General features: G+C 52.9%; 1 protein-coding gene across 9 annotated transcripts in view; it reads left to right on the top strand.

Moving 5' to 3' along the window:
* Positions 1 to 14,744, top strand: part of TNRC18 (trinucleotide repeat containing 18) — a 91,671-nt gene that overhangs the window by 32,754 nt on the left and 44,173 nt on the right. For 8 of the 9 annotated variants that reach the window (XM_054042952.1, XM_054042959.1, XM_054042955.1 and 5 more), the window contains 3 exons: positions 1,118 to 1,273; positions 5,746 to 5,871; positions 7,255 to 9,048. In XM_054042952.1, the coding sequence (XP_053898927.1) occupies positions 1,118 to 1,273; positions 5,746 to 5,871; positions 7,255 to 9,048 (2,076 nt within the window). The remainder of the gene's footprint in view (positions 1 to 1,117; positions 1,274 to 5,745; positions 5,872 to 7,254; positions 9,049 to 14,744) is intronic. The other variant, XM_054042957.1, reaches the window with a different exon arrangement.

Here is a 14,744-nt window from a genome sequence, read left to right as displayed (position 1 = left end):
TGTGCTGTGGCGGGTGTGGGATTCCTCGAAGTGCTGGGCACATCAGAGTTTGGGTGGAGGAGTTCCTCTTAGGCGGGCGCACGTGGCGTGTGGTGCATAGTCTGGCTTGGATGCTGTAGCCACCTACCTGGGGAGGCTCTGGCCTCTTCTAAGCGCGAGGGGAGCTTGCAAATGTTTCCTTTTCCTCTGCCATCATTTCACTTAGCACCTATGCTGAATGTTCCGGGGAGGGTCTACATTTGCTGGCAAAAATAACCCACAAGACAAAACTCAGAGGCTGCCCCGCTCTCAGCGGGTTTGAAATATGTGACCAGAGGGGCAGGTTGGATCTTTCACCACCCACCCTGGTGGAGATGGCTTCACTGTGGATCTGCGTAGATTCTGGGTGATCCTTTCTGAAGACTTTCTTCTGAGGACTTTTAACCTGAACCAGATCTGGCTGGGCATGTCTGCCTCCCTCAACATCCCCGCCGCGCCAGTCCCTCAGAGCAAAGAGCAACCCTTGCCCCCGTTGTGTGTGTGGTTTGTGTGGTTGGTTGTGTTTAATCGTCTGATCAGTCGCATCCCCTCTCGTTGGTGAGTCCCCGGGCCAAGCCCTCCCCCTACAGTTTAGAAAGCAGAGCAAAGACGAAGGGGTTTTCGGCTGGGCTGACACAGCTGCATCCACCAAGTTCCTGTGCTAACCGCTCTTGGCGTGGTTTACGTCCTACCAGCGCTCGTCCTCGCAACGCCCCCGCCAGGCAGGTCCGTTTCATTGCCCCCGTGTGACAGCGAGGGACACTGAGGGGAAGCAGTCTTGCCCAGGGAATCAGCATGAGAGCTGGGGATGGGAACTAGGGAGCTGCTGCCTGCCAGCCCTGCTCTCCCTGCACGGGCCCAGGCATCCCCTCTCGCTACAGACCACGAGGGTTTGTGGCCAGGGGGAACCAAGTGGGAACATGCTCCTAAGCCAGGGACTTGCTCGTATTGCAGTGCTTTCTCATTAGGCCTGCTAGCGGGCAATAGGGGAGTGGGCGCCGGGCATAGCAGATGGCAGTGGGAGGGATGCGAGCTGGAAAGAACCTCTGCTTTAAAGCTGGTACCTAACCCTGACTTTCTTCTCCATCCTCCCATTCAGGTGAGGCCTTCCTGGGTGGGTATGTGGCCAGCGGACTAGGGACCTCCTCCACGCCCCATGGAAGCCCTACCCCTTTACCCTCTGACCTGTCCTTCAGGTCACCCACCCCCGCCGACCTACAGATGGTGCAACTCTGGGCTGCTCACTCCCATGAAGGTAAAGAGAGAGAGAACCTGAATGCTGATGGCAGTGGCTGATGGCTGGGGCGGCCCCCTCTCCTAGCCAGGTGGAGGGGAGCGTTGCTTTCAGAGCATCCTTTAGTTGGGAGACGGGGTTGGGCCACCTTGTGGCCATAGGTGCTCAGTAATAGCTTTTTGCCCCTGTGCAAGCTGGCAGTGCCCCTGCTGCCGCGGGCGAGGGCCGAGCGATCAGCTGGAGGAGCAGCAAGGCAGAGCTTGTTGGGACTATTGGGGTGTCTGCTGGCCCAGGACGTTGTGCTGGATTGCAAAGCTTTCCGCTCCGTTGACACCAGGGGGAGATGGCTGTGGGTTGCCCCCTTCCCATGCAGAAGCCCGTGGCTGGGGTAAGCTGTATGTTGCTTGTTGCAATAAAGCCCTTCCCTCGGGCCTTGCCACATGGTACAGGGGCCAGCAAGGTATCTGGTGCCTTTCGCTGAGGCCACGGCTGGCAAAAGGAGCAACGTGTGTTAAGCAGTCGTCCGACCTCTAGATCCCTCCTTGTGTCTTCTCTTGTGGTTGGTGTGGGGGTTCAGTGGGAAGCTGCGTGTGCGTGTGTGTGTGTGTGTACAAGGGTGTGCAATGGATGCATCCCCCTTCCCAAAGAGAGTTCTCTCGCCATGTCCTCGTTCTCCATTTTCCCCACTGGCTGCTGCTGATGTAACCCGGTGCTGTGATCTGGCTTGGTTGGGCAGGATTTGGGACTTCTCCGTCCCTGGCAAAGGGGAGGAGGGGAATGTTTCCTAGATCACCAGGCTTGCTGTGGCCAGCAGTTCAGTGGGATCCTCCACAAATGTGAGAGAGAGAGAGGAGCCTGGCTAAGTGGTGCATTCCCAGGCCTGGGAGCTAGGTGCTCCTCCTGGGGTCTGAACCCAGTGCCAAGGCTGCCTATGGCCTTGGGCGGGTCACCTGCCCCCTGCCTGCTGGTCTGAGCGTCATGCACACCTGTCTCACGGGCTGTGCTCAGGGTTCCCCGAAGCGCTAGAGACATTCGAGAGGGGCTCAAGTGGCAGAGTTGGGATTTGTGTCTTGCGTACACATTGAGGTTGTTTGGATCTGGGTTTTGCCTTGGTCCCTTATAAAGATAGGGGCCAATCTGCAAAATTCAGAGTCTGGTTCCGGCTTCAAGCACCCCGACATTCGGAGCATTTGGAGCGGAGGTCCCATCTCAGCCCCTCTTTGCTGTGTGAGCCCCGTGTTCTGGCCTGGGCCAGGTACCCCCTGGCTGGTGTGTGTTCATGGTGTCTTCCCACCAGTGCATGGATTCCCCTTATAAAGTCAAGGCAGCGGGGAGATCTTAGTGCTTGCGAATTGCTCTGGTCACCTGAACTCCTTCCCGAGTAGATCCCCACCTTGTGCGCCCATCGCCTCCCTTGTTCTGACCTGGTGTGAGGTGCTGGCCCTCTGGGCTCCCGAGTGCTGAGTCCTAGGCTTGTCCCCCAGGCCCGGAGCCCCTCGTAGGAGTTTTTCCTACAGTGCACCAGAGCCTGGTGATGCTTCCTGGGTCCTGAACATGCACAGGAGGCTGGTTTGTCAGCCACTCTGCTCCTTGCTTCGGTTACCGTGACAGCAGGTGTAAAACATCAGTAACAACCTCCATCCCTCTGGGGAGAGGGAGTGACTGAAAGGGGCCTTCATCTGACCTGTGACCTTCCACCCACACGCGATCGCCCTCCCCCTAATCCTCTGGCCAACCCCTCCAGTGCTTCAATCAGCTGGCTTGACAAAGCCATTAAACTGAGAGAACTGGGCGGGAGGAGTTGGGATGCAGTGACTGCCATAGAGAGGGGGACCGTAGAAAGCCTGAGATGTTATGTTTTGTTTTGCGTAGAGGGAGGGGGAATCGATATGTGTGATTCAGGAAATTCAGCAAGTGGCTAGCGAGTAGCAAACTGATTCCAGGTTCTGCTTATGCCTTATGCCCTTGAAACTGCCTTTGCAGCCTCAGCATGGAAAGGGGGATCAAGGTGAAGTAGCCTTCTCTGGGCCACTGCCCTCATTCAGTTCTACAATCTGGATTGATGTGATCCCATAGGGCAGATCTGTGCTAAAAAACTAGCCACGTTCAACAGCCAATGCAGAAAACATCCCCAGTCCTTGTTAGAACCAGGCTTCAATCACACACACTTACTTGGGCTTGGAAGATAGTTTGATCCTGTCCACCCCAGCAGCTAAATCATATTCCTCTCCAGGGTTGCAGCGAGATCTGTGTTTGACGTCAGGTGTCAGGTCTTCGGGTTCCCGAGGTTCCACACTAGCTTTTTTTCTTAATTTCTTACCACGGCTGCCATTAGGGGGAGTTCTAGCGAAGTCACCAGTGTGGACAGACTGCTAGAAAGTCCTGCATGGGTGGAGCTGCATCAAGTGGGAGATCTTCAGGAAAGAAGCCTGGATAAGGCCCTTGTGTAGAGGTGACCGTGGGCAGTGAAGAAAATGAAACAGTGGGTCATGGAATGGTGCCCTGCGTGTAACCCCTTAGAGCAGCTGCTTCTGCAACACACTCTTGGCACCATTCCCATGCTGATTCGCCACCCCAAATATTAGATCCTGTGTCTCTCCTCCCCCCGCCCCCAAAGGCCTGGGCAAATGCCTGGTGGGGACAGCTAGGTCAGCCGTGAAGTTGAGAGCTTACCACTTCGGAGCGCATGCGTGGAGAGTATTTGCTCCCATGTGTTGCCAAACTTTCACTTGACTTGCGCTCTGAAAAATGTCCGTGTTCTAATGACTGATTCTGCTCCGTGTGCAGAACTCCCACGGTCTTCAGTTGGTTTTTTGCATACAGCAGCTGTGGAATTGAGACTTAAGCGGTAGGTCGTGAGGGAAATGAGTTTGGGTCTCCTTCCCTTACTGTAACCATGGGCCCTGCCAGATGGGACACATTCAGTCCCATCTAAGTTAGCTGTAATTTGTTCCCAGGGTTGGCTTGTTCCTTACCCTAGTTCCTGACAAGGCGGCGTGATCTAGATGAACATACTAGTCACTAATCTAGAATAAATCTCCTCGTTGTACTAGTGCTCAGGAATTATGCAATTCTCTCCAGCCCATGGAATAAAAAAGTACATTTTGCTGTCCCCACATAGTCTGAATGTTCCTGTGTGAACACTTCATGGCTTGCAAAGGGTGTACGTGCAATGTTTTTATATAATTATGCATAGAACTGTAGCAAATCTGTCCCACCTGGGATTTAGCAATTGTCTCGTTGCTCTGCAGTTGGAACGTCACAGTGACAGCTAGGATAAAGCTCTGGTCATCCTGCTCCGAAAAGAGCTTGGGCCAAAGAAAGATCTCCATTAGGAGTGAGCCATATAGGGGTTATAACCAGGGCTTGGGGTTTTGGCTTTTAACCAATAAACACCCCCAGTACAAAATAAATGAAATTGCCGTTCATCCAATACGCACCAGAAAAATATCAGAAATAGTTACTCAATTTATGTTGACTTCACTCCTTTCCTAGTGCAGTTTGTTTACATAGGTGATGTTCCTGATCCCAGACTTGGCTCTAAGATCTTGTTTACACTGAGCAGTAATGTGGACTACGGGGGTGTGATTTCTAAAGCACAGTAATGTGTTGCACATTCATTGATCTGTGTAGACCCTGTTGGTGTGCGCTAAAGGTGCTCTAGTGTGCTTGAATGTAGTGCTGTTTGAAACAGTACTACGTGTATATACAAAGACAAAGCGAATTTTTTTGACAGCTACGTAGAACTCAAAAATTGTTAAAAGAAAGCCAAAAATGAAACTAATGAAAAACAAGCTGTAACACAAAAATTAAGCAGTTCTGATTCCATCCAGTAGGTGGCAATGGTGCACAGCGCCAATTCATCAGTGTGCCTTATGTAAATATATACATAGCAAAAGATCATGAATAGCGTCTAAATAATTTGAAATATTAACTAGGTCATCCAGATGCTGCTCTGAGCACAGGCTACAGTTATTGTCTGTCTCCATTCAGATTCTGTTGTGGCTCTTTAAATCAGTTGTTTTATGGATTGTCTCAACAATATTGCTGCCACAACAGTGGGATTGCTGCGACGGGGAGTTTTGTTGCAAATTTTGACAACGTTGATCGCTCCCTGCAGCTGCCTACGGACTGGGGCAGTGCTTACATCCCAGCAGGATGGCGATACAGCTGGTGCAGGAAGGCCATGTGATCTGTAGCCACGACTTCAAGGGGGAATGTTCCCGACTTCAAGGGGGAATATCGGGGCAGCAGGCAGCGCCTTCTGGTGGGAGGCTCTACATGGTGCTCCCGAGCTCTGGAGTGTGAGTCTGACTCTCAGCACCCTGCAGCCTGGCATGACGCAATGGGTTGTTCAAGCAAAGCTGCCTCTTCTGGCGTGGTGCTGGGTGTGTGTGTGTGTTGCCAGCCATAACAGTCTGTAGCTCTGCGGGGTTTGTTCCAACACAGGGAGCCGGCTGTTCTGAAACATGTTTCCTCTTCTGTTTTTTCAGGCTTCTCCCATCTGCCCAATGGGCTCTACCCGTCGTACATTCCCCTGAGCCACCTCGAACCCTCCCGCAGCAGTAGCCCCCTCCTGGCCCAGCTGGGTCAGCATAGCCTCTTTGAGTCACAGAAAGGTCAGTCTGCTTGCATCGGTGTGTTTGGAACCGGGGTTGTTGTCCCTCTCTGTACAACTGGCACGGGCTCTTCCTCTCTATCCTTGCCGCTCCTTCCCCATCTCCATCCTCTGAGAGACCTCTCCATCCACCCTCCTTACAGCTCCCTGCATGGGGGCCCAAGCCTGGTAGGTGTTAACAGGAGGGGTGCTCCCTGGGAGATGGTGGTGATTTTATTAAAGACCGTGGCTGCGCTGAGGCATTGCCCTGTTTTTTAATGTAGCTGCACCAGTGCGAACCACCAGCACCGACAGGTCAAATGCTCTGCGCACCAGTGGAACAACCATTGCTGGAAATGGAGGTTAGCTGTTGCGGTGCAAATCACAGCTTATGGGGGCTTCCCCTGGGTGGCCGGTCATCGGTGGCTCTAATTAGGGCAGATTCCCATGGTGGCCATCCGATTTCACCAGCATGCTCTTCCGTGTCCAGAGATCCTCTGCCCAGCAGCCAGAGAGAGTCAGCCCTTAGATTCTGCTGATTCCTTCCCTTCCCCTGCTCCCTAGAAGGGAGAGGCCTCAGCCCTGGCAGCCATCGCCCTAGATTGTCCCACGTGACCCCTTGCCAGGCTACCTGCCAGCCGTCAAACCATTGGAACTTTGTCCCAGTCCCCAAAGGGTTAAGGGGGTTGTGCTGTCTGATGGTGGGCGACAGGACGAGTCCCAGCTGAGCTCAGTCTGGAGTTAAAATGCGGAACCACAGCTGCCGGCTGGGTGATGCTCCGAGAGCTGAGCCTGGAAGGAGGCTGAGAGGCTGATTTTGAAAAGTACCTCGAGACCCCAGAAGAATCTTGACCAATCAAATGAACGACATTAACCCTTCACAAGTGCAGTTAACCCATCTCAGCCCCTTCGCCCAGGCTCCGTATGAGACAGACACTCTGTGGCAGCAGGTTCTTGGGTTGGTGCGCCCATGGTGCCCTACCCTTCAGAACAAGAGAGGCTCGTGTGTACCTCCCCTAAAGGCTCGGCAGTTTCTCCGTTGCATCACTGCTGTGCAGAGGACCTGGGGGCCTGTCTTTGACAGAGGTGCTGTGATCAAGGGGGGATTCTTGGCAAGATCCTTCTCCCCTTCAGTCTGATGGTTGGGATTTGGTGGGGCTTGGACGTGTTCTGGGAACCCCATTGGAATCCTGGCTCTCTGCTAACGCTAAGGACTAAAGGTTTGGGATTTGTCCTGCCCCCTTGCCAAGTGCATCTAAATGCTCGTCCCATATTGGCCTGGCCCTATTTTCCCCATGTTCGTGAGTCACAGCCTAGAGTTTTTGGGCTTGTGATGGGAGCAGTCGCGGTTGGGAGTTTGCAGTGGCGAGAAACCAAGGTAATCTTGTTCCATTTCATTTTGCAGATGGGTTTTACTTATCCGGCCACGCGGGACAGTCTGCCTTGCACCCCCAAGCCCCCGTCTCGAGGACAGCGGCCAACCACGCACCAAGCGCCGTGCACCGTGAGAAGGACCTTGGGCACCTGCACAAGAGCTCCAAGGAGGGCCTGAAAGATGCCCCCGGAAAGGAGCGGGCCTGTCGGAGTGACCTCTCCCTACACTTCCCCAAGAAAGATGGCAAGCCGAAAGAGGAGCCCCGGCCTCGCAGCGTGGTGGATCTCACTCAGGAAGCCAAACCCGACAGTGACCGTAAAGGGACTGGCTTGGAGAAGCCGGTGAAGGCAGGGGAGCGGCTGTCCCCATTCCTAGCCGAGCACATGCCAAACCGGGGGGCTGGCAGCGGAGAACCAAAGTCCAAGAATCCGCTGCAGACTTCTTCGCTCAACAACTGCAATGGCGGTGGGGACCCCATGATGAAAGTGCTCGGGAGTGAGCAGGACCGCTGTGCCAAGGACCCCAACCGCCATGACGAGAACATGAGGCCTTCTGCTCATGCCCACTCGGACAGGCTGAAAAGGGGCGACTCCGCCATGACCCCGGGAGGCGCTTTGCACATCTCCTGCAGCTGCCCCTCCCCGCACCCTTCCCAGCCAGGGAAAATGACGCCCTCCTCTGCGTTCCCGCCCCAGTCTGTCCATTCCAGCATGTACACTATCTTCCCGCCGGCCAAGGAGCCCGGGAGGGAGCACAAAGTCGTCGCCCCCACCTTCGTGCCTTCGGTCGAGGCCTACGATGAGAGGAACGGGCCCATCCAGATTGCCTCCCAGGCCCGGGACAACAAAGCGAAGGACAAGGACATGGGCAAAGTGAGTGTGTTGCAGTCGCCCACGGAGCGGGGTCACACCGATGCCTCTCGCACGCTCTTGTCCCAGGACTTCTCTTGCCACAGCGATGCCAAAAGGATGGAGGCCCTGAGGGAGAAGGGGTCTGTGATCAGGGCCAACTCCATGGCGCTGAAGAGGCAAGTGGCTTCGGAACCCTTTCTGAACCGGCCCGGGCTGGGCTCTCCGGAAAGCAGGGAGTTCCTGGCCGCCAAGGGCTTGCTGAGGCCGTGCCCGGAGCCAGAACACCGCGCCTGCGAACGAGACCGCTTCCAAAGGGCCGGCTCAAAAGAAGCAGCTAAGGTATACGGCACTTTGGACTCCTCCAGGCAACACCTGGACCACCGGCAGCTGAAGCCGCCCGAGCACAAGTGGAAGCCCTTTGAAATGGGCAACTTTGCCACCACCCAGATGGCCGTGCTGGCCGCCCAGCACCACCACGTCAGCCAGGTGGAGGAGGAAGTCAAGAAGGCGTACCTCGACCCCAGTGGCCTGCAGAGGTCTTCAGCGGTAGGGTCCCGGGGCACGTCTGACGGTCTGCACCCCACCTCCCACAGTGAAGGGTCTGCCATGCAAAGCCTCATCAAGTACAGCGGCAGCTTTGCCAAGGAGACGACCGCTCGGCAAAGCAACGGCAAGAAGAGCCCCTTCGGCGGGCTTGGCAACATGAAGCTGGACTCGGCCCAGCTGGGCACCTCCAAGATCCAGCAGCTGCTATCCCAGCAAGCCGGGAAACAGTTGAAGAGAGACCTGGAGAGACCAGAAAGTGCCAAGTCCTTTGGCCGAGAGAGCATTGGGTCACAGGGCGAGGTGGAGGTCAGGCACCTGCCCGTGGGCATCGCGGTGGCAGTTGCTCGGCAAAAGGACAACAGCGGCAGCAAAGTGGGGCCTAGCCTGGCTGACCGGGATCGCTCCCTCTCCCTGAGCAGCATAAAAGGTAGGACCCTGGGGTCTGTCTGAGAGCCTTGAGCTCCCTCCCGTGGGACTGAACTCTGCCATGCTGGGGTGTTCCCAGAGGGGAAGGATGTATCGAGATGTCAGGGCTGATCTGGGCTCCCCTCTCTAGGCTGCCTTTGTGGAGTGGGGGTGAATGAGAACAGGGTGGGGGCAGAGGAAGCTAAAACCTAGACGCTGCTTGGTTGAGGGGATCTGGTTGGCTCAGGGGCTTGGTTAGAGCCCAGGGAGCCTTTCCTCTCCAGTATCAGGAGGTCAGCCAGCATGGTAGTGAGAGCTGCCCTCTGCTGGCTGTACTGCAGGAGCTGAGTTCGGTAGCCTCCGTCTGCTTCCCCGTGCACCGCAAGCCAAAAGTCTCCTGCTACCAGGGAGACTCGCCAACTTCCCCTATGAGCAGCCTCTGCAGGAGGCCAGGGATTGAAGGGGCGTTGGGAATCCTCCCCTCTCATGCCTCCAAGGCCTTGGCAAGGTGAGGTGCAGGGACTGCTTGAGCGGTTCCCATTCTTGGGATCCCACCTCCCCGTCCTAGGCCAGCAGGCGCCTGCCCCCGGTTCGAAAGAGCCTTACAGAGTGGAACTTGCCACTCCCCAATAATAATGGGTGCACCTTGTACCCATTATTCAATCTAGGATTTACAATGGGTTTAAACGGAGTAGGACCAAATTCAGCCCTTGCTCGGGGTAGAGACTACGTTGAATGTAGCTATTGTCTGCTAAGACCAAATTGCTCCATTGTCAAGCCAGACGAGACTGAATTCAAGTAACTGTTCAGCTAGACTAAGGGTGCTCAGGGAGGGTTTGCATATGTAACTCCCCCCCCGTGCGTCAGATAGAGAATAGATTCTCCCAAGATTGGGAGCTAAATGCAGTCATCTGCTGGGCTCTTGGTTGGCTATTTGGTGTTCGTCAGAAGGACAGACATGGAGCTGCACGGCTTTAAAGCCAGAGGGCTGCAAACCTGCCATTCGATTCCTCATTTAACTTGTGGAGTTTCTTTTTATACCAGGCTTCTTGTGTTCATTCTGTCCCGCATCATGGTTGTGGTGTGCCCGCCTCCTCCCCCCGCTGCACAGAAACACACACACTTTCTCTGATCATTTTTAACAGGTTTCCGTTTAAATCTAGCACCCCGCCTATTTGATTTTCACTGCCTTTCACCTTTCCGAGGTGCAGAGATCACCAGAGGAGGCTGCTGCCTGACTGAGTTCACACCTCAGGCCTTGTTTTAAATAGAAGCAGGGCGTTTTAAGAGCGAACCTCTGAAAACTCATATTTGCAATTGGTCCAACTGGCCACTGGATGCTGCTGCTGTGCAACCCAAATCTGGCTGGGAAGCACACCTGTTGGTGTGTGCAGCATGAAACAAATGACAAATCCCTTCCTGAAGCTAATGGGCTCAGTTTTGGAGGGGTAGCAGGAAGGGAGTTGGTTAAGCTTTGGGATCAGTCTGAGTGCCCATCAAAACGAGGGGGTCGCTGGTATTGGTTAGAGCACATTGGTTGGTGTACAAGCTGCCACCTGCTCCACAGAATGGGTCTCTCTCCTGATGGAAAACCCCGGTGAGCGGTCGGTTCTGGTGCCTTGGCTGATCTTGCCTCCCGCAATGTTGCACTGGGAGAGAGGTGGTTTCTGCAACAAGCCCCCAGCTCTTTTAGGGTTTAGCTGCTTGAAACCAGCCCATCCAATGGCACCTGAAAACAAGTATGAGGCCAAGCATAGGTTATGGAAGTGTGATTCACCCTCTGCAAAAGATGCCCTAGACCGAGAGCCATTTTGGGGCCCAGCCTCTGAATGCCCTTGAGGAGCTGCCCCCTGTCGCGTACGTTGTAGCAATCCACTCTGCGTGGCAAAGGCACTGGTAGCCATCACGAGGCTTCCCGTAACGCCCAGAATAAAAGGCTGCAGCTCTTGATACGGACAGATAATTGGCACTCTCACACTCCCGGCCACGGCGTGAACATCCAGAAAGTAGCTGGGGCTCCAAAAGGAGCCCCAGACTGAAAACCATAGTGACATCAGCTCTAGTGGAGGGGCTGAGATCCTCTCTGCCACTTTGGCCGACTGCTTCCCTACCTACCAGCATTATCCCAGTTTTATCTGGATGAAGACCTTCCTCCAGATAAGACAAAACCACTGAGAGCTTCCTGGTGCTGGAGACCCCACGCTTTCACTGTCACGGCCAGTAGCCTCATGTGCACGTCAGACAGGAGGAGCAATGGGATAGAGTCCAGAGGGAAGATAACCATTGTTACCCCCAAAGGCCCATCAGTAAGCAAAGAGCAGCTCAAGTCTGACTCTGGCATGGACCAGCAGGAACATTTAGGCTACTCAAATAAGGCCTTGTCTCAAGCCTGATCAAGTCAATACCAGTCTTCCCATTGAATTTAGTGGTGTCTGGCAGGCCCATACCCTTCATGATCTGCTATGATTAGAGCTGGTCTAGAGTTTTCATTTGAAATCTTTTTGACAAAAAAAAAAACAGATTTTTCATCAGAACAGAAATTTCTCTGGGAAATATGTTTTTGACAAAAATGTTCAGGTTTTTCATCCCCAAACTGAACATGTTTGGGCTGTCAGTCACTGAAAACAGACAAATTTCAGCTCGTGTGGATGGGGGTGGGGTGGGGGGCAGGATTTTCAGTGAAACCAAATAATTTGTGCCCTGAATATTTCAGTTTTCAGCTGCCAAAGACCAGAAATCCAAGAGTTATTGGGCTTTTTTTATGAACCCCTGAAAAATTTGATTGAAAACTTTTTACAAAAAAGTGAGGTCTTTTGTCAAAATTTTTTGCAGGGAAAAAGAAATCGCCCCCAGCAGCTCTAATGATGGCATTTACTTGTGTTTCCAAAGTAAGGGGACCAGATCGAGGCTGGGGGACGCACCCATTCACAGACCCTTCTCATCATATACATTTGAATTGATTTAAATGAAGGTGTGAGGGTCTTTTTTTTTTGTTTTTGTTTTCTTCTTTTTCTTTTTCAAATCACTTTAGTTAAGCTGGTGCAGGTCCCCCCCCCCTTTTTTTTTTCGTTCAGTTTGATTTTAGTTGTATCTGGTATTAAAAAACCAGATTAAGCTAAACCTACACAAGCCAAAATCAGAGCGTCTACTGGGGTGAAGAAGTGGCTTGCACCAGTTTAACTAAATCAGTTTAAAAACCAATGTAAATAATTAAGCTGATGCAATGTCATGTAGCGGCCATGACTGCCCTTACCTGGCTTCCCAAGGATATTGTTGTGTTAGGAATCTTATTTTCCAGAATGATTCTCTCTTTTCTGCTCTATCGTTTCCCCAATGTTTGTGGATGCCTTTGCCTGTACCATCCTGCTCTCCGAGTGCATTTTAGAGTAGCATTGAGGTATCTCTGAGACGCATGCTCCCAATAGAGTAAACACACAGTCAGTGCAGGGGAACAGCACTGGAGTCAATCCTCCTGCAGTTGAATAGAGAGGTCAGAGGGGATAATGACTTCGTGTTTCCAGGGTCTCTGGGCACTGCATCTTACACTAAAATACACTTCTAAAGAGATGCTCCAAATATTGTAATAACCCCTCCACCCCGCCCTCATTGCAACAAAAACAGACCCAAGGGAGTGCAGACCACAAGGGGTAACAAGCATGGGGCTGTCAGGACTTCTGCTGAAAGAATGCCTGGTTCAGGGGGGAATGGGTCCAAGAACGTGGCAGGGAGAGTTGGGGCTCACTTATATGTAGGTGGGAACTCCGCTAAGGAGGGAATTAACATCTTTTTGAACCCATTCCTGCTTTGTTGAGAGGCGGAAGTGTCTGGGTTATAAAGCCACACTACTCCTTTGCCAACTGAACTGACCCTGTTCTGATCTCTGTGTCAGGCCCATTAATACAACCAAGGCCCAGCGCCCAAGCTTAGCGTGCCGAAGGGGTGCGGGTTATCGAGTTGATGCGTCTTGATCGAGGGAGGGCGTCGGTACTCCAGAGCAGAGGGAGGAAAGTGATGGGATTTGCAGTTTGGGAATTTATGGCGGAGATGCAGAAATTCCAGGCTCGAGGGAGTAACCTCCTAGCAGTTCCCAGCTGAGAGCACCTCTGAACCCGCCAGTCAGACCTGGGCACCCTGTGTTCCTGAAACACCAGGTTCTCTGACCTTGTCACCGCTTCTCCCCATTCCTCCTATTGGCACCTCTCCTCTGTCAGCCCGCCGCCTTGCCTGTACTCTCCATGTCAGACCTCCTGTCTGAGCTGGGATTGATTGATTGGCAGTGCTGAGGGAGCCTGAGTGAGACAAACGCGTTCATTCAGCTTAGCTTTTTAATTCTCCAGAGGGGCAGAGATTCATCACCCCAGCCATCACACCCCAGCCCAAATCTTTGTCTGGAGAGACATTTTTCTCTCTGTTCGCAACCTCCTCCCCTGTAACCCCCCCCATCCCATTCCCATAGACCCCTTGGGTCTTTCCACGCTCTCCTCTGCTGTGGCTTGAGCCATCAGAAGGCCTCATAGCCAACACGGGGGGCTGTTTGTTAAACCATTCAGGCACCCAGACCCTCCCAGCCTGCGTTAAATGTAATTTACGGAGCCAAACTAAAAGGCTGCAAACAAAGGTTGAATTCTAACAGGCCTCCGGGTCTGTTGCTAAGTGATGGAATTGGCTTTCATACAGAAAACAAGGCCGTTCTTTTTCTTTCTCTACCCTCCTTTCCCCTTGTGCGCCAAGAGAGATTCTACTAATAACATTAGCTTGCTTGCGCTGAGTGGACGGTGCGTGAATGTTTAGACCTTTTAAGAAAGAGAAAGCAGGCTTTAGTTGGCTAATCTGTAGTATTTGGCAAGTAAAATGCAGGTATTTAGTACTGGGCATTGGTTGCCAAGGAAACAGGCCTAGGCTTTTCCTCTGTGCATAAGTGATTGAATTTTGTATGCGCTCCATGCGTCATGTTCATATAGATGGACAAAATGGGCATTCATGGATAGGGACAATCGCTGGTTTGTACAGAAAAGGGACCGTCCCCTTATGGGAGGGGAAATTCTGTAAGCAAGAATGAAGGGGGGGTGGGGATTGGTTTAAAAAATACAAATAAAAGCCCAGCTATAAATAGTAGATCTGAAATAATATAGATGGCAAAAAATAAAATAAAAGATAAGCTCTGCAAATAAAAAGGCTGGTGGGGGGACATGCCAAGGAGGGAAAACAGCCCGAGAGGCTATTAGCCAGTGTTCTAGCCCATTTTCAGCTGCCAAAGAGACGGCCAGACCTTGATTAAAGCTAAATAAATCAAAAGGGCTCTGAATGGAAAAACCTGGGTGATTGGGCTGCGGGTGTGTGTACGTTGGCTACGTTAGCAAGCTCTTAAAATAATCCCAACCCCGAGATCAACTGGCGTTGGATCACAGCACCGTGTTTGGTTGTAGATGAGCAGAAGCCACACTTAAGCTGGGTTTGCTGTACACTCCCCCATCCGGCCCGTGCTGCCAGCTAACTTGCTGGCTGTCCCTGGAAAAATCCATCTCCTCTCCTCTCTTTTCCCCCTGTTCTGCCTTCAAAGACCATCAGACAATCCCCTTGGTGCTGCCTGTTTGAACAGGGGGAGGAGTGATGGGTCTCCCAGGATAGCAGGGAGAAGCATGAGGGCATGAAGCGGCTCAGCACAGAATGCCACCAGAGAGAGGCTCCAAATGCCCTGCCCATCAGCCCGTCCCAACA

The sequence above is a fragment of the Malaclemys terrapin genome, chromosome 10 (assembly GCF_027887155.1).
Source record: "Malaclemys terrapin pileata isolate rMalTer1 chromosome 10, rMalTer1.hap1, whole genome shotgun sequence".
NCBI classification, from domain to species: Eukaryota; Metazoa; Chordata; order Testudines; family Emydidae; genus Malaclemys; species Malaclemys terrapin.
The sequence above is the reverse complement of the archived record's forward strand: the minus strand, read 5'-3'. Positions and strand labels throughout refer to the sequence as shown.